Genomic DNA, 20,713 nt, shown 5'->3' on the forward strand with positions numbered 1-20,713 from the left:
TTTCCTTGTTAAAAATCAGCTCGAAACTCTTGGTTGGTTACTCGAGTTCCGAACTAGCTAGCGGAAGAATCGCCGCTCGTCTGCTCGTGCTGTTTCATTTCGCTGTCCAGAAAGAGGTAAATCCTTTTTTTTTATTTTCATCTAAATCCAATTCCTTCTACGTTGTTCTGTGTATGGCGTGTTGTAGGTTGTATCTTGTGCTCCGTTTATGTGTTGATTTCGCTTTGGTCTCTATATGATTAAGATTCGGTTAATGAGTCTTTAGCTAATAATATCTTGTCTTCCTGTATGGGTATTATATGTAAACAAATCCTATGTTGGAGTTAGTTTGGCGTTACTTGTGAGCATGTCTGATCTCTCCGCTGCGTTTTCTTAATTTAAGTTGGTGTGTAGAAGTCTTTGATTGATAAGGAGTGTTCACTGTTTCTGTTTGTTTTTGTATCGTTCACTGGAAAATAAGACATGTGATAATCATGGTGATAAATTCCCTTAATTAGTTTGACCTTCTTATGTGTTGCATTTGATGCCAATTTCATGGTTAGTTTGCACGACAGTGATATTGCTTTAGAGGAGTTAGCCCGATTAAAAAGTGATATATCACGGTTTGAGTAGTTTTGAGTGACTATAGGCTAGAAAACATCGATGTTTTGAGTTACTAGATGAATAATGCCCGTGCACGCACGAATCCAATATTTATCTAGATATATATTTGTGTATATTTACCTAGATATATATATTTCTGCGAAAAATGATTTTTTTTTTAATGTCAATTTGTAAAAAATCAGTTGCTTATGATCTGGATAACTGAAGCATTTTGAGTAAATATATTTACCGTATATTATTTACACATCGCATAAATTAAGACCGATCGAGTATTAACAATGTACACTATTGTGTGGGAATGAGAAATGACTCTAAGAATGAGGTAGCCGAATTTTCAACTCAAGCTAGCTACAACATTGACATTGTTGACCGGTATTTTGTATATAATTTATACACTAAATTAACCCACAAATTAAAAAAAAATGTCCTTGCCTTTCATCTTGTTAAGCTTTTAGCCATGGAAAGTGCAAGGTTCAATTAAAAACAATAACAACACAGATGGTTAAGAAGTATCATTTGAATTTATTTTTATTTTTTATTTTTTTTGAAATGTCCACTTTTCCATAACCAATTTCCAGCACTTCCAATTCTTTAGAAATTCCCAAGATTGTTTTTTTTCTAATTCATTAGAAATTCCCATAATTGTTTTTTTTTTCTTTCGTTCCTCTTCTTTTAATTCCACATCATATTATTTCTTTTAGGAATACTATTTCATCAATTTATATATATAAAAAGAAAGGGCAAAAGTGCAATTTTCTTTGGGTAAGCATAGACAGAAGACTTTTTGTATTATTTTTATTTTTTTCGGCATTTTATTTTTATTATTTTTTTTATTTTATTTTTGTTATTTATTTATTTATTTTTGCTCACATTAACCCTAAATAGTAGCCTAGTTCATTTCCTAGAATACATGTCTTTTTTTTGAAATTGATTTCCCTGGTGCATGATATATGATCGATGCTCTCATGACCGTGTACATGCTATTTCTATATTTTTGTGAACTTGGATGTGTGGCCGGCTACTGTATTGATTCATTTGGCTTGAAATGATCATTATGCCCTCCTAGTTACCCATTTAAAGTATGTTGGTTTTCAATGTGTCTCTGTATGATATCTTTTAGCGGTATTATATCGCTTTATACTCTCCTGAATTCGTTCTCATTTTACAATAAATCATGCTACTCCTTCTATTTTCACCTCAAGTTGGTTTATATATTAACTCTTTTGCCATTTTTATTTGCATGTGAAATCGGCTCAAGTCCCCACGGACTTTATCCTTGCATTTCCCTTGGGCCACAAAGGCCCAATTTTAGTTTATTTGAGTCAACCAACCATCAAATCAACGAACAGGTCTCGAAGTTGAAAGAAAAGCGGAGCGGATCGGAAGTTAAATATTTGGGCCAAAAGGCCCACTCTTCTTTAAGAAGTTGTATTTTGTTACTTCGGGCATAAGCCCCCCTTGTCATTTTAATTGCTATTATTGTGTTAGTTTAGGACAAGTACAGGTGATTCAAATGGGTCAGAGGCCTAAAATGAAATAGGCCCAAATACTGGTCCAGGCGGACAGAAACCAGATCTGGGCCTAACTCTCTTTCTCTCTTCACCTTACTGTGCTCATTTTACTTGCTAGTATTTTCGTTAATCTTAAGGTCGAAAAATTCAAATCCCCGAAAGACACTCATTTCGTTTTAACAATTTAACTAAATCAATCATCCTCCAAAAGACTTAAAAGAAAATTTTTGAGAAATATCTCACTTAGATAATATCTAAATATTTCCCCTTTTTCCCTTTAAAATAAGTTTTAACTGTAAAATAGTTCAATTTTGCAAATCAAGCTAAGTTAATTTATTTTAGCCAAGTAATTAGTTGTCGGATAACCGCATTAGTGGATATTCTAGGTGCCTTAAAAACCTTCCTAGAATATTAATAGGAACCTCGAACCCCCTTAATAATTTCAATAGATTTACTGTTTTAGTCTTTTGAAAACAATAGTTTTCTTGATTTTTCTTAAAAAATTAAGTGGCGACTCTTAAACCAGTCAAAATATTTTTTCCTAATAAAACGTTTGCAATACCATAATAATTAAGGAGAGAGTAAGATATTATTTTAATATCCTAATTCGAAACTTTTAATCTACTACTCAATTAAAAAGAAAATGCATTTAATAACATTAAAAAGTTATTAATTTAATATTTTTTTTCTCATTGTACTAATTCAATTCAATCAAACTTAATTTTAAAGATAAAATAGCAGCTTCATTTTAATTGTTATCAATATATTTCAAAAAATTATCGTGAAAAGGCTTTTCTTGCACCTTATTTTAATTTTCATATACTATTATTATTTTTTCTGTCATTTTTCAATGATTTTTTATTTCGATTTAAAATTTAATGTTTATTCTTAAAACTCTGATGGTACAAATTAAGGTGGAGTAGAATATAATAAATGATGATTCTTCTACTAAATAAGAAGATATAACGTAATTGAAAGGGTGAAGCTTTTTTTTTAAAAATGGATAGGAAATTCTATTAAGGTATCATTATGTCATTATTCAATATATTTTTAATATAAATTTCATTTGCTGATGCATTTGTTTAGTACTCCCTCTGTCCCTAATTACTTGTTCACTTTTCCTTTTATAGTTGTCTCTAATTACTTGTCCATTTTGACAAATCAAGAAAGACCATTTTTTTACCTATTATACCCTCAATTAAATGACTAATTACTTTGAAAATTGCAAAACTTTTCATCTACTTCATAATTAATAGGGGTAAAATGATAAATTCACTATGTCATTAATTGATTTCTTAATAAATGTGTCAATTTAAAAGTGGACAAGTAATTAGGGACAGAGGGAATATTACAGTGTTATTTGACATTATGAGATATTTCTTAGACATTTAAGGAGAATGGTACACCGGAATATATATTATATATTAAAGGATCAACTTCATGCAATGGAAGAATTTGTTATTAGCAAATATATTTAACTTATTTGATAAAAAAATATATTCTTCCTCATTTAATAGATGTAAAATTTGTGAAGCTTTATTTTTTTCACAATCTTCATATTATTAAAACAAATAATAATATTACGATTAAACAACAGAATAAATATAAAATTAATCAAAAATATTTAATTTAAATGATCGCACGAAGTGCGGCCAAGTTCTCTAATTTAAAACAAAAAAGTAAAATTTAAATGGGTCTACTATAGAATTCCTAGAAATCCAACTTGAAAAATTATGTTAAAAATGGAAAATAAAAAGTGAAATAAATTTAATTGAGAGTTATCCTTCGTCTGTCGCATTTTATGTGACACTTTTTATTTCTCGAGAATCAAATAGTTTAAGTTTGACCAAAAAATTGTGTATGATATCTTCAATTTTTAAATTTTTTTTGGAGAAATTAGATAAATAGTAATCTTAGCTTCTAAGAAATGTCACATCATTATTTACATATCCAACTTTTATATATATAAAAGAGTTAAAAAAGAAAAAGTAAGTGATTTAAGAAAATTATATAAATAACATTAATGGTGAGATGAAGATTAAGAAAAAAGGTCAAATAAATTAGTAGTATTGTTGATGATAAAAGTTAAATAAATCATTTTTTCTATTATTTAAATTTTTAACATAAAATTTCCAATCTTTTAAAATTAAAAATAAATGTTAAAAATAAAAATAAAAATAAAAATCGAGGCAATAATTATTTTAAAGAAAAATATAACCAAAATTGTCAGAAAAACACGTGTACAGAAAACAGTACACATTCCAATGTGTAGAAAAAGTAGAAGTAGATGAAGTTACTTTAGTTCATCTTTATGGTGGGCCTCAATGTACAATTTCTATAGCTTTTAGTCCAGCTCTTTAGTGCAGTGTTGGTCCTCCCAAACTCCCATTTCTAAATAGGAGTAATATAATGAAATGAAGTTAATTAAAAATAGATATAATCCTTGATTTTCACCAATTAATTTTAATTTTCAGAATTAATGGTTCTATGTATTTTGAAAATCCTCCATGACTCATCTAATTAAGAAAATTCGTTACAATCAATTAATTTAAATAAATAAAATATGTATCTTAATTTTAAAATTAGGTAGATACATGTATCTCACGAATTCAGAGTCATGTATCCTATATATGCATGAAATATGATCATAAAGTAATATTTAAAAGTATGAAGAATCTTAGTAATTAGGATATGGAGTTTACCTTGTGCCCAAAATAATACCATACATAATACATTGAAAGCCAGTGGCTCATTCCCCGGAACTCTAACGGCAGAGTCAGTGATTCTTAGAGCATAATTAAATCTATATCAGTTGTGAATGAATTTCCAGAATATCGATGAATTTTCGTAGGCAGATAGAGACACGAGTAACAAACTTCACTTCACTTCATGTTGTTGCTGTTCTACTACTAATTCTGAATGTTCCATGATGATCAGAATCTATGTGCAGATGATTCTCGATCGGATTGGTAAGTTCTTGGTTACTATAACACTCTTACTTAGCGAGGCTCTTTAGCGAATGCTTAAGCCTTGAACATGTTTGATAAATTGTGTAAATGAACATGAATATCAAATTATTTGTGATGACGGGTGTTAGATTAGCGGGTTGGATCAAACTTAGAACGTGTTAAAATGGATTGAGTTCGTAATGACCAATCCAAGATGAAAACCCAAATACTAACACTGAAGGTAAATACGTAAATTTATTTGGTTTAAAGTAAATTGTAAAGGATCTTCAAGATCCCCAGACTTGAATAATTGGAAACACACTAATAGTACTTCTTACAGTGTGATTTCCATTCTTTTCAACCCATAATTAACACAAAACTTCGGATCACCTCTGTAATGAATACTCAAACTATAGCTCCTTTTCTCATATTTTCTCCCAAAAGCTAAAACTTGTGGGGATACTGATATTCTGGCATTTCTGGGAGTTTCCACTTTTGCTGTATATTTAGCTGCACTAGAACCAACATTTGTAACCATCCTTGTGAATTTCTTGACCAACCGAGGGAATTTTTTCCGCTCAAGGTCAGATTCCCATAGAGCAATGAATGATGGATAATTCAGATCAGCTGATGGATTTGAGCAGTTGTGGAAATTGGCTGATGATCTTGCAAATGTTTTGAATTGCTCTTCTGTGAAATTCATAGAGCATATAAGATTGACGTAGTCATGTGGAATAGTATCATATATTTGTCCTGGATCAAGAGCTTGATTTGGATGAATGAATCCTGCTCCATGTTTAATGGTGTGGCTGGTTCGTTAGTATCAGAGTCGATCATTCGAACACCAACAGGACAACAATTTTCAAACTAATCTATGACTTGTCCTATTCCAGAATCAGCTATGTACCCTTACAATAATTGAACCATTTTTTAATGTTTTGGTACTGGGTCAATATTTTTTAACTTGCGGGGCCTGGCCAAGTCATCTTGTCGGTGGAGAAAGTTCACTTTCGGTCAGAGTTATTTTTTAGGAAACGTGATATAAGTTGAGTGCCCATTTGAGAAATTTACGCTCAACTAGTAGCTTTTAAAAGGTCATGAGCTATAATTCCTAGTAAAATATCTTAATTTTTTTTTCTTGAACGCCCTATGTTTACCAAAATATCTTACACTATAATGATATATACCTTATAACACAATTCAAGGGGACCCAACTGAATATATCCACTTGGGGTTGGGAAGGGTGGGAGGCATCACTATCTACTTATCTGAATGTGCTTAATTAGCTGACCACTTGTAGCAGTCCCTACTCTGCAGGTGGACTGGTGAAGTCTTTTAAGTCTCATTTACTCAAGCAAATTCTAAGACTTTTCAACATGTATGTTGGGATGGACAGTACAAATGAAAGTAACTACTCAAATGAAGGTAACAAGAGTTTCAAAAAATCCAAACACTTTTTAAAAAGAATGATATTATTATCTGTTTTTCTTTCTGAAATTCCCTTTTAAATTCTGGCTAGTTTGCTTAGACATTAGATCAGTATCCAAAATTCAATGGGCACGATTAATCCAGAATTGGGGAGATAAAGCGCCATCTGCCAAGTGCCAACCCCCTCCTGGCCCACTACCTCCTACTATATGATTGATTTTGCGTCATTCATCAAACTCGGGACCACGGAAAATGTATCTATGGCCTTTTCCCCCTGGTTGATTATCACCTCCCCAGCTCCACTGCGCAATTGCTCTGTAATTTTGAGTCATTCATAAAACTTGATTGGGTAAGTTTACTATTACACAAATCTTGTGTCTTTTCTACATTAGTATCACTTAAGCTCATACAACTCTTCTCCACCTAACAGTATTAATTGTTACAAGGACCTCATCTTTCTTTGCGCTCTTATATAAAGTCAATTGAATATTTGAGTAGTGTGTAGTGAATAAATATGGAAACTAGAATACTGTTGTCGCTTTATTCTCCATATCTAGTCTTGTTTTCATGGGCACTTTCTGTTCATCTCTTTTTAGCTATAGCACAAAGATCCACTTATATTGTCCATTTGGACAAATCTTTAATGCCTAATGTCTTTACTGATCACCATCATTGGCATTCTTCTACTATTGATTCCATCAAAGCTTCTGTTCCTTCATCAGTCGACAGATTCCACTCTGCTCCAAAACTTGTTTACTCTTATGACCATGTGTTTCATGGCTTCAGTGCTGTTTTGTCCAAAGATGAACTGAAAGCTTTGAAGAAGTCACCAGGTTTCATTTCAGCATACAAAGATAGAACTGTGGAACCTGACACTACTTACACATCTGATTACCTCAAGCTCAATCCTTCATCTGGTCTATGGCCAGCTTCTGGTTTAGGCCAAGATGTGATCATTGGTGTTCTTGATGGTGGCATCTGGCCCGAATCTGCAAGTTTTCGAGATGATGGTATTCCTGAAATCCCCAAAAGATGGAAAGGAATTTGCAATCCAGGCACCCAGTTTAACACTTCCATGTGCAACAGAAAACTCATTGGGGCTAATTACTTCAACAAGGGACTTTTGGCTGATGATCCCACTCTGAACATTTCCATGAATTCTGCTAGGGATACTAATGGTCACGGCACACATTGCGCTTCCATTGCTGCTGGGAACTTTGCGAAAGGTGTTTCCCATTTTGGATATGCACAAGGAACAGCAAGAGGGGTTGCTCCGCGAGCTAGGATAGCTGTATACAAGTTTAACTTTCGTGAAGGAAGCTTAACATCGGATCTAATTGCTGCTATGGACTAAGCTGTTGCAGACGGTGTTGATATGATATCCATATCTTTTAGTAACCGTTTCATTCCCTTATATGAAGATGCTATATCTATTGCTTCTTTTGGAGCTATGATGAAGGGAGTGCTGGTTTCAGCTTCAGCTGGAAATCGAGGTCCAAGTTGGGGAACTTTAGGCAATGGATCTCCATGGATCTTGTGCGTGGCAGCAGGCTTCACCGACCGGACGTTTGCAGGAACATTGACTTTGGGCAATGGATTAAAAATTAGGGGGTGGAGCTTGTTTCCTGCAAGAGCCTTTGTCAGGGATTTTCCGGTGATTTACAATAAGACTCTATCTGATTGCAAGTCAGATGACTTGTTATCACAAGTTCCTGATCCCCAAAACACCATCATCATTTGTGACTATAATAAACTTGAAGACGGTTTTGGTAGTCAATTTTTTTCTGTCAATCAAGCAAGATTTAAAGCAGGTATCTTTATTTCTGAGGATCCAGCAGTGTTCAGGTATGCTTCTTTTACCCACCCAGGAGTAGTGATTGACAAAAAGGAAGGGAAACAAGTCATCAATTACGTTAAAAACAGTGTTGCTCCCACTGCCACCATAACATTCCAAGAAACATATTTGGATGGAGAAAGGCCAAGCCCATTTCTTCTTGGATACTCATCACGAGGGCCCTCCAGAAGCTACGCAGGAATTGCAAAGCCAGATATTATGGCTCCAGGGGCACTTATTCTTGCAGCAGTTCCACCTAATATCCCTTCGGTTTCTATTGAGAACCTACAATTAACCACTGATTACGAGCTTAAATCAGGCACATCCATGGCTGCACCACATGCAGCTGGAATTGCAGCAATGCTAAAAGGCGCACATCCTGATTGGAGTCCTTCAGCTATTCGCTCTGCCATGATGACTACTGCAAACCATTTGAATAGTGCTCAAAAGCCTATTAGAGAGGACGATAACTTTGTAGCCTCGCCTCTAGGCATCGGATCAGGGCACGTTGATCCAAACAGAGCACTTGATCCTGGTCTTGTATATGATGCCACTCCACAGGATTACATAAATCTTATATGCTCTTTGAATTTCACAGAGGAGCAGTTCAAAACATTTGCAAGATCATCAGCCAATTACCACAATTGCTCAAATGCATCAGCTGATCTCAATTACCCATCCTTCATTGTCTTTTATTCATTCAGCCAGGAGGGTAACTACCCCTGGTTGGAGCAGAAATTCAAGAGGACCCTTACAAATGTTGGTAAATCTGGAGCAACTTACAGAGTAAAAATAGAGAATCCTAGGAACTCTACAATTTCAGTGTCACCACAAACATTGGTATTCATGAACAAAAATGAGAAGCAAAGCTATACTTTGACAATTCGCTATAGAGGTGACGAGAAAGGAGGTCAAGATGGGTCTATCACTTGGGTTGAAAAGAGTGGAAACCATTCAGTAAGAAGTCCAATGGTGATAACTTCCACAGTTGATGTTTGGGCTTCAGAAGATTAGGATTTAGGACCATCAGATTATGTATGCTGAATGAAAAAGTTGTCTTATTCGATAACCTACTTTAAGTCATTTTATCCCTAAGAACTCATTGATCAATAGTAAAATAAATCATTTTCTAGAGTTTGTATATTATGATCCTTACGTGGATAGGATAATTCTCATTTGTCAAGCAAAAGCCTAAAACAGTCTAAAGACTTCTCAAAAGATATTTTGGGGGAAGGACTAAATATTCAAGATGTGGGATAAGAATTTTGACTTTGCTACAAGTAAAAAGTTGTCCCTTCAAAAATATCTCTGATAAAGTTAAAGACGACATACAAAGAGAGAGTTCAATAAGCTTTCTGTTCTTTTAGCTTAATCATTCCGTGTTCGATATTCACAAATCCTGAATACATGTCACAAAATTTTCCATGATGAGGATTTTTACACTCTTTATCAAAACCTCTGACCTCAATAACTATCATTTCACCAGTCCCCTAGGTGGTGCCTCTGGTGATACTAGCTTTTGATGTTCTGTGTATACCATTCTCAACAAATCTCGGACTACACTGAGTATGTTGTCGTTGTTCTTGCCATGTTTATAGTACTTTGAATCTCCTTTTTTAAATACAAGATATTATTATCTTCCCTTTACATCATTGATTTTGAGTGATTCATCAAATTCGGGACCACAGGAAAAGGTTATAGCCACCTGTCCACTTAGAATTATTTGTGAAATAAAAAGGTAGTTGAGTGACTTTAGTGATACTAAAATAAAGTTCTGTGTAAGTTTTGGTTAAAAAATTAGTTAAATTACTCTAGTGCAGTAAAGTACAAAGTTGAGTTACCATCAAATTAAATGAATAATGTCTTTCATATATGTATGTGCAGGTGAAAAATGGCTCTCCTAGGTTTTCTGTTAACCTTTCCCAACTCAGATGCTCATTCCTTCTTATATTGTTAAAATTTCTAACTGAAAATACTCTTCAAAGGTAGTAGACAAAATGCATTAATGGTAAGTGTTGTATTTAGCCCATTTTGACACAACTCATTGCATATGAGCGGGTTAATGACTCATCCATTTATTAACCAACTCTTTTTAACAAACTCAAATTTAATGGAACCGTTCATTTGACATTCCTAATTAGAAGCCTGCATTTCTCTTTAGACAAGAGAATGTAATGTTGCTGAATAGTTGTCACATCCCATCAACGCCCCGACCTACTCTTACATGATTGATGGAGTCATTTATCATACTACAGACCATGAAAAAGGACTAATGATATTATGAATAGTCATTTCTCTTTACTAATCTTCCAGTTCTCATTAATGATTCTCCAGATTAACACTGCTAATCAAAATTATTGTCATCATAAATTATTCAGAGGCAGAGAGAGCATAAAGCTCACAGAATTATGTACACTATTTCCTTGTAAAAGTTTATATTACAGAGAAAAAAAATATGATAAATAGCATTGAATCAAGTGGATAAGAGTAGTCATATTTGAGACTGACATATAGGTCCCTTTCAGGCATGATGGTAAAGTTTGCTTTTACACAAGCCGCCTATCTTTACTGAATCAGCTCATTTCAATGGATAAGAAGAGTCAAATTATCTAGCTGTACTGATTGCTAAAGGGACCTCATATGCTTCTATACTTAATCCTATAAAGTGGAATGAATATTTGGTGTCTTAAGAACACTAGTGTGTAGTAAGTGATGAACATGGGATCTAGAAATATTTGGTTTCCATGTTCTCCATATCTGATCTTGCTTTCATGGTTCCTTTCTGCTCATCTCTTCTTAGCTATAGCACAAAGATCCACTTACATTGTCCACCTTGACAAGTCCTTAATGCCTAATGTATTTGCTGATCACCATCATTGGCATTCTTCCACTATTGATTCCATCAAAGCCTCTGTAATTCCTTCATCAGTAGACAGATTCCACTCTGCTCCAAAACTTGTTTATTCCTATGACAATGTGTTTCATGGATTCAGTGCTGTTTTGTCCAAAGATGAACTGAAAGCTTTGAAAAAGTCACCAGGTTTCATTTCAGCATACAAAGACAGAACTGTGGAACCTCACACTACTTACACTTCTGATTTCCTCAAGCTCAATCCTTCATCTGGGCTATGGCCAGCTTCTGGTTTAGGTCAAGATGTGATCGTGGCAGTTCTTGACGGTGGAATCTGGCCCGAATCCATGAGTTTCCAAGATGATGGTTTGCCAGAAATCCCCAAAAGGTGGAAAGGAATTTGCAGGCCCGGTACCCAGTTTAACACTTCCATGTGCAACAGAAAACTCATTGGGGCTAATTACTTCAATAAGGGTATTTTGGCGAATGATCCCACTGTGAACATTTCCATGAATTCTGCCAGGGATACTGATGGTCACGGCACACATTGCGCTTCCATTGCTGCTGGGAACTTTGCCAAAGGTGTTTCCCATTTTGGATATGCACCAGGAACAGCAAGAGGGGTTGCTCCACGAGCTAGGATAGCTGTGTACAAGTTTAGCTTCAATGAAGGAACTTTTACATCAGATTTAATTGCTGCTATGGACCAAGCTGTTGCAGACGGTGTCGACATGATATCCATTTCTTTTGGTTACCGTTTCATTCCGTTATATGAAGATGCTATATCAATTGCTTCTTTTGGAGCTATGATGAAGGGAGTGCTAGTTTCAACATCAGCTGGAAATCGAGGTCCAAGCGTGGGAAGTTTAAGCAATGGATCTCCATGGATCTTGTGTGTGGCATCAGGCTACACTGACAGAAGATTTTCAGGAACTTTGACTTTGGGAAATGGGTTAAGAATTAGGGGATGGAGCTTATTTCCTGCAAGAGCCTTTGTCAGGGATTCTCCGGTGATTTACAACAAGACTCTGGCCGCTTGTGATTCAGTTGAATTGTTATCGCAAGTTCCTGATCCCGAACGCACCATCATCATCTGTGATTATAATGCAAATGAAGATGGTATTGGTTTCACTTTTCAAATTTCTACCGTCATTCAAGTAGGACTCAAAGCAGGCATCTTCATTTCTGAGGATCCAGGAGTGTTCAGTTCTTCTTCTTTTCCCTACCCGGGAGTTGTGATTGACAAAAAGGAAGGGAAACAAGTCATTAATTACGTTAAAAGCAATGTTGCTCCCACGGTCACTATCACGTTCCAAGAAACGTATGTGGATGGTAGGCCTGCCCCAGTTCTTGCTGGAAGCTCAGCACGAGGGCCCTCCAGAAGCTACTTGGGAATCGCAAAGCCAGATATTATGGCACCAGGGGTACTGATTCTTGCAGCATTTCCACCTAATCTCTTTTCACAAAGTATTCAGACGAACTTAGAACTATCCAGTGATTACGAACTTAAATCAGGCACATCCATGGCTGCTCCTCATGTAGCTGGAATTGCAGCAATGCTAAAAGGTGCACATCCTGAATGGAGTCCTTCTGCAATTCGCTCCGCCATGATGACCACAGCAACCCATTTGGATAGTTCACAAAAGCCTATTAGAGAGGACGATAACATGATTGCCACTCCACTAGACATGGGAGCAGGGCACATTGACCCGAACAGAGCTCTTGATCCCGGCCTAGTATATGATGCTACTCCACAAGATTACATAAATCTTATATGCTCTATGAATTTCACAGAAGAGCAATTCAAAACATTTGCAAGATCATCAGCCAATTACGACAACTGCTCAAATCCATCAGCTGATCTCAACTACCCATCATTCATCGCCTTGTACCCATTCAGCCTGGAGGGGAACTTCACCTGGTTGGAGCAGAAATTCAGGAGGACCCTTACAAATGTTGGTAAAGGTGGAGCAACTTATAAAGTGAAGATAGAAACTCCTAAGAATTCCACAGTTTCAGTGTCTCCACGAACTCTAGTGTTCAAGGAGAAAAATGATAAGCAAAGTTATAATTTGACAATTCGATATATAGGTGATAGTGATCAGAGTAGAAACTTTGGGTCGATCACTTGGATTGAACAAAATGGCAACCACACTGTTCGGAGTCCTATAGTGACATCTACCATTATTGAGGTCTGGGGTAGCGAAGACTAAGGCCATCAGATTCTTGAGCTGCAAGTACACTATACAAGACTAAGGGGAATTATGAGGGGATTATGTATAAATACTGAATGAAAAGTATTTTTCCTATCAAAAAGACATGGGAATAAATAATGTATGTAGTAGGAGCAACTTTGTGCCAAAAAAACTTCCCAACATTGCCGATTTTTTTTTACCCCTGCAACTGTGATCAATCCAAATCGTCAAATGTGTATTCCTGCTTCTCAAGTTTGCATTTAAAAGGAGATGTATTTTAAAATATAAACTTCTTGTCTTTCTAAATCTTTGAAGCAACTTTTATAATATGAACACTTCAATTTGTAGGTGTATAATAAAGAAAAAGACTTATCGAAAAGAGCATAGCTGCTCGTTTGAAGGCATTTGCCTTGTCATCTCAATGAAGGCCAACCTATTGGGGTCATGGGAGATTTACAGCTGATAAGCCATTACAAGTGCACTAAACCTAGGTTAATGAATTACCACAAAATGACAAGCAATTTTCAACTTAGTAAGGTGGTTCATCGACAATCTGATTATTCACACGAAAAAACCAAGAAGCTAACAATCTAGGTTAGGAAAGTTTGAGTGGGTATGAAGCAGGAAAGACTAAAATATTTTTGTTTAGCATAAACGAACAACGATAAAATAAGAAGATGAGGGCCTACCAGCCTTTGGTGATAGTGGCGGAAGCAGCTTTTCAACTAGTTCATTCGAATTTAGCATTTTTCGTTTGGACCATATTTCCTAGTATCATTCCTATGTTCGTTGCTATATCATCATTTGCTCTGTTATACTATCTAAAATATAAATAAGCTTACTAAAACATTAATTATCCATACGTTACTTGCACCTGAAATTTTATTAGGATTGTCTTTTTTCTTGTTCGACACATCAAAACTCAGCCCTGTTATTGATTTGACTGGTGAAAAGTTCAAATATACTCACTTATAGAGTTGGAAGCAAAGCCATGTTATGTTAATCAGCACAAGAAACTAAAAAAAAAACGGAAAAGGGTCAAAATTACCCCTGAACTATGCGAAATAAATCACTTATAAGTAATACCCTCTGTAATATTTTGGGATAAAAAATGCTCCACCGTTATTTCAAGAGATCACAAATACCTTCAAGAGTTAACAACTCAAATTTGTAATGACGTGGCAAGCCATGGGTTGAAGAAAATGGCAACCACGCAGTTAGGAGTCTTATAGTTACATCTACCACTGTTGAGGTCTGGGGTAGCTAGTGATTCTTGAATTAAGAGGGGTGGGTCGGGCATGGGTTTTAAATGGGTAATGGGTCATTTTTTAAGAAATCAGGTCAATATTGGTTGATTTGGGGATTTCCGTCCACAGAGGGGGGACATATGATAAGTTTATTAACGGTAGGGGTAAAAATAACTTCATTTTAACGGTAAGGGCATAGTCAACTAATAAACCAAAATTGAGGGGTATTTTTGACCCTTTTCCCTATTATATATGTACTAGTTCCTGAACACGCGCTTTGCGCGTGAACCCTATGTCAATAAGCATACGATTTTAAAAAAAAGTTACATTGATTGATAACATATTAGTGTTGTAAAACAAAATAAAAGTTTGTTATACTTTTTATATCCACAAACATGGTGTTCGGTTGCAAAGTTGTAAGACAACAGAGAATGACAATGTTAAATTATAAATCTTATTAAATTGAAGGACCTTGAATAGATATTTCAAATTGTTTTAATTTATACAACAACAACCACCACCACAACAACAACAACGATATATCTATATAGTACCATAAAGTGGGATGATTTTATTATGTTACAGTGTTTGAATAAATATTCAGTGTAATCCAACAAAGTGATCTAATAAATACATTTAAAGTAGTATTTTAAATAAATTTCTTTTCGCATATTACAATTGTTACTTATAATGTATATGCATATATAGCATTTGAGAGCTAACTTTACAAATGTAAAGGTTTCTCAATGCAAATTCATTGTCAATTCTTAAATAATAGTAAGATTTAATCCCAAAGATATACTATAACTTTCTTTAATTAATTAAGTTGATATGAATGGTTCTCATATTTGTATTTCTTTTAAGTTCAGCTTTTTAAATCTTTGTTAGAACGAATATTGATATTTTAGCATAAACAGTTGTAGTAAGATTAGTGTTTCACTAAAATTTAAAAAATCTTTCAATTTTTTGGTGATTTTTTAGTATGCAGTTCAACTTTATAAGTAAGAATTTCCCACTTTTAAAACCATCCATGTGAAAAAAAAAATGCATAACTCATGAATATTGTCAATTTGGGAAAAAACTACTACCATAAAGAATTTGATGACAATAATGGTAACTTATCTTACTTATACCGCGTGAGAATATGTAAGGCCATTTTTATGTAAGATATCTAGTAGTAGTATTTATTATCGTAAAAATGTTCTCTAACTGCATCATATTATGATTACAACATATTTCATAACTAGTGAACTCAACCGCGCTTCGCGCGGCCATAAAAAATTGAATGAAATTACTGATTATAATTTTCTCATAATAGAAAATTACAATTTAACGCAAACAAATAAAAGTTTAAAATACACATCTCACTTACCAAATTTTATTAAATTAAGCAACTTAGAGTTATCTATTAAAACATACTAAGACATCTTAATCACAATCTTAATAAAGTAATATCCTGTTTCATTTGAAAAATATACATGTGCAAAAGAACGAAATTTATATAAATACATAAGAAACCTAAATTAAATAACCTCTCAAATTTTTTGTTCGATTTTTTACATACAAAATTTTATCTTCGGGAAAGTAATCTAAACTTAATTAAGAGTCTATGCTCGGTTTGTGCAACTTCTATCAACCTGTCTCTCTATCACCATATGATAAAAGAATATTTAAATTAGCGAGGAATTTAATTCATGACACTAACTACCTAGTTTAATTACAATGATGCAAAATCATCTTGCTACTTTTTATGTTGGTCGTTGCGTGCCTTTGTAAAAAAGAACACCTGATTCATTCGAAAAGTTCAGAAAGCTTAGTAATCGAAGTGAGAAATTTATAAAAAAATATGGAGAATCAAGAAGGAGAGAGAGCAATAAAAAGAAAAAAAATATTGCAAGATCAGTTAGCAGTTATTTACCAATCTCTTCCACGTTCATAAAATTGATCTGTACATTTTGGGGAGACAATGAAACAAATTAAAGCTTCTTAAAACTAAAACACATTTTTTTCTATGGAACTGTGCAAGACCAAAAATTAAAAGAAAAACAAAAGAATTGATCTCTCTTTAAACATGTATGCCTCATACCATTCATACACAACCATTTTGCACATAAGCCTTATATAGCCGATTCTGTTTTGCTTATCCTTTTCTAGTTATTGCCCCATTCAATGTGTAGCTTAAAACTGAAAGTGAGAATGCAAAAGGTTGCATAATAAAGCGATAATTAAGTTTAATGAGTCAAGTTTTTAATACTCAGAAATTTAATGGATAAATAAATAAAGAGCAACTTTCACATATAGCAAACAAAAAAATCATATTTGTATGCTATAACAAAGTTTGCATAATTGCGCTACATAGCAAACATATATATGTATAATTCGCTATACATATACAATTGAAAGCTATGTCTATTTCAAAATCCATATATACAAAAAAAGAAGCAATTGTATAATTCATTGGCTCCTCTTCAGATTTGTATAATTTTGTTGGCAGACCATTTGTATAAATTGTTGTTAGCCTCTCGTTTGTATAAATCGTTGACAAAAATATTTGTATATCAAAAATCGCTCTCTATTTCGCTTTATACAAACATAAATTATACATTATATTTGTATAATTTGTGTTTGTATAAAACGAGAAAGAGAGAAAGGCAAAAGAGAACTGGCCAGGGGAATATTTTTATTGTATAATTACAAGTGTATAAGACGAATATATATGTATTTGCATGTGTATATACAATTTTCTCTCGCTTTATACAAACAGAAACACAATTTATACATTTCGATTGTATAAAGCGAGAGAGGCAAGCGACAGAGAGAGCGAGCGAGAGAGGGAGAGTGGCGAGCGAGAGTTTGAGGGAGAGAGGCGACTGGCAAACAATTTGCTATAGGGCACAATTAAATTAAAGTGTGGTTATACCATTTAATTTGAATTAATAGTTTGTCATTATGTACAATTTTTCCATAAATAAACAAAATGAAATAAAAATAACCAAAAAAGAGATAAAATAGCATTACAAATTTGTTGGCTTTTGAAGCATACCACATCACGTCTTCTAAGTTTAGGTTTAAAATATATATCAATATAGATGATAATTATAGAAAGTGTATTTAAAAAATAAAAATGAACAATTATGGGAAGTGTATAACAACATACCCAATTATGTTCAAATTTATATGAAATATCAAAAGACATGAGAAGAAAAAGTAACATTAGAGATGGGAATAGGAATGGGCAATGCTAATAATTACTAACCGTGCTAGTTTTAATTCACTTAAATTGACAGTTTCATCTTCTTATTAATAAATGAGATAAGTTTTATTATTTTAANGTTTTTAATACTCAGAAATTTAATGGATAAATAAATAAAGAGCAACTTTCACATATAGCAAACAAAAAAATCATATTTGTATACTATAACAAAGTTTGCATAATTGCGCTCCATAGCAAACATATATATATGTATAATTCGCTATACATATACAATTGAAAGCTATGTCTATTTCGCTATCCATATATACAAAAAAAAGAGGAATTGTATAATTCGTTGGCTCCTCTTCAGATTTATATAATTTTGCTGGCAGACCATTTGTATAAATTGTTGTTAGCCTCTCGTTTGTATAAATCGTTGACAAAAATATTTGTATATCAAAAATCGCTCTCTATTTCGCTTTATACAAACATAAATTATACATTATATTTGTATAATTTGTGTTTGTATAAAACGAGAAACAGAGAAAGGCAAAAGAGAACTGGGCAGGGGAATATTTTTATTGTATAATTACAAGTGTATAAGACGAATATATATGTATTTGCATGTGTATATACAATTTTCTCTCGCTTTATACAAACAGAAACACAATTTATACATTTCTATTGTATAAAGCGATAGAGGCGAGCGACAGAGAGAGCGAGCGAGAGAGGGAGAGTGGCGAGCGAGAGTTTGAGGGAGAGAGGCGACTGTCAAACAATTTGCTATAGGGCACAATTAAATTAAAGTGTGGTTATACCATTTAATTTTGAATTAATAGTTTGCCATTATGTACAATTTTTCCATAAATAAACAAAATGAAATAAAAATAACCAAAAAAGAGATAAAATAGCATTACAAATTTATTGGCTTTTGAAGCATACCACATCATGTCTTCTAAGTTTAGGTTTAAAATATATATAAATATAGATGATAATTATAGAAAGTGTATTTAAAAATAAAAATGAACAATTATGGGAAGTGTATAACAACATACCCAATTATGTTCAAATTTATATGAAATATCAAAAGACATGAGAAGAAAAAGTAACATTAGAGATGGGAATAGGAATGGGCAATGCTAATAATTACTAACCGTGCTAGTTTTAATTCACTTAAATTGACAGTTTCATCTTCTTATTAATAAATGAGATAAGTTTTATTATTTTAAGCATATTACATAAATTAAAACTATGAAAAAACTTTAAAAAATAAGAGAAAAGATAAATAAGAATCCTAACTTTTGAGAGGTGCCACATCAACAATCTTATATCCAGCTTTATATATATATAGAGATTGGATACTTTTGAGATTATGTAAATTCTCTAGCGTTTTATTCCTACATAATTACTATTTTGTAGTATTAATTATCCAAATATAATGACTAATTAGAAAATATATTAAGAGATTCTTGAATTGGGAAAAATCTAATCCTAAAATTAAAATTAAAAGTTCATGGTAACTTGATTCAAAAGGGAATGAATTATATATCGATAAATAAAGAGCATGTTATTGTTTTGTAAATAATATTTATTTATTATTGCAAAGAGTATTCACACTACCTATATTTAAAGGGTTGAGAAATTTAAAAGAAACGTAACTGATAAATGGAAAAAGGCAAATATGAAAAAAAATAAGTTTTGTGGTATAAGAACTCAAAAAGTTTCCAACAAAAAAAAACAAAAATGAAAAAAGAGAGAGAGAGAAAGGCAATCTTAAAATTAAAATAACAATTACCTGGAGATTCAAAATAGAAGAAAGAATGTGATCATAATAATCATGAACTTCACAGTATCCGTATACAGCAACCCTGCTCGACGTCAAAATTAAATCATCATTGTTAAACAAGAAATATATATATCAAAAGATATGTTCATCACATTTTTTTACACAAAAAAAAATTATTTGGAGAAATAAAATATTCATAAATATTTCACTACAGACTATGAAATTTTTTTACCTCATGTAATCTTCAATTTGATATAAAAAAAAGTATTTCATCTGCACAACAAATCTAATCTTATTTGCACTTGTGTACAACAATCCCTTCATACAATCGGAAAAGCAATTCCTTCAAATAGCCTCTAAACTTTGTTTGTTGTACCCATATTTTCCAACAATTTCATATCAAAACTGAATATATATTTGTAAATACCTAAAAGTCTTATGAAAAGTTTTTTATTAAAAGAAGACAAGTTCTTAAATTACCCACATTACATAGACTTTGGACTTCTTATTTAAATAAAATGAAAAGAAATAGTGAAAAAAGATAACTAAAAGTGGAAGAATCTGATTTTTTTTTTTTACCTTAATAATGGTAATAGAGTCATTTAATTTTACAAGGGCATTTTGGTATTTCAACTTTTTATTTGTGATGTTCTCACTTATAATAATATGATAAATACTGAATTAAAAGTTTTTCTCCAATCAAAAGGGCATTGCCTATTTCTTTTATCCCTAAAGTATGATCAATCCAAATCGACAATGTTGATACACAAAAAAAAACATGTTAAGAAAGAATAATGAAGAACGTTTAAGAAAGAAAAGTGAGAAGATTTTACCCAATTGTGAGGAGAAGTCGCTGCAAAGAACTTGTCAGCATGATATTTGGGATTTTGGGAGGGTTTCCCTTTTTTGTCTCTGCTCTGTTACAACTTACAATTGATTGTTGTCTTTAAGAAGAAAATACAAAAATATTTAGGTCTTATTTGTTTTCGTAAAGCTTAAAATGTTTGAATTCGAATTACACGTCTGAATATTAAGATGTGCATTAAGATTTAGAGATTTGAATCTAAATACACATCTGAATATTAAGATATTGCATTAAGATCTGGATACTAAATAG

General features: G+C 33.0%; 1 protein-coding gene and 1 pseudogene across 2 annotated transcripts; both read left to right on the forward strand.

Moving 5' to 3' along the window:
• Positions 1 to 6,492: 6,492 nt before the first annotated feature.
• On the forward strand, positions 6,493 to 9,579 carry LOC125846564 (subtilisin-like protease SBT3; annotated as a pseudogene). Its single transcript, XR_007444374.1, has one exon. The product of XR_007444374.1 is annotated as a subtilisin-like protease SBT3 (transcript).
• Positions 9,580 to 10,919: 1,340 nt separating this feature from the next.
• On the forward strand, positions 10,920 to 13,716 carry LOC125846534 (subtilisin-like protease SBT3). The gene has a single exon (XM_049525999.1). The coding sequence runs from the start codon at positions 11,037 to 11,039 to the stop codon at positions 13,386 to 13,388; it is 2,352 nt and encodes a 783-aa protein (XP_049381956.1). The 5' UTR covers positions 10,920 to 11,036; the 3' UTR covers positions 13,389 to 13,716.
• Positions 13,717 to 20,713: the final 6,997 nt, after the last annotated feature.

The sequence above is a fragment of the Solanum stenotomum genome, chromosome 1 (assembly GCF_019186545.1).
Source record: "Solanum stenotomum isolate F172 chromosome 1, ASM1918654v1, whole genome shotgun sequence".
NCBI lineage: Eukaryota > Viridiplantae > Streptophyta > Magnoliopsida > Solanales > Solanaceae > Solanum > Solanum stenotomum.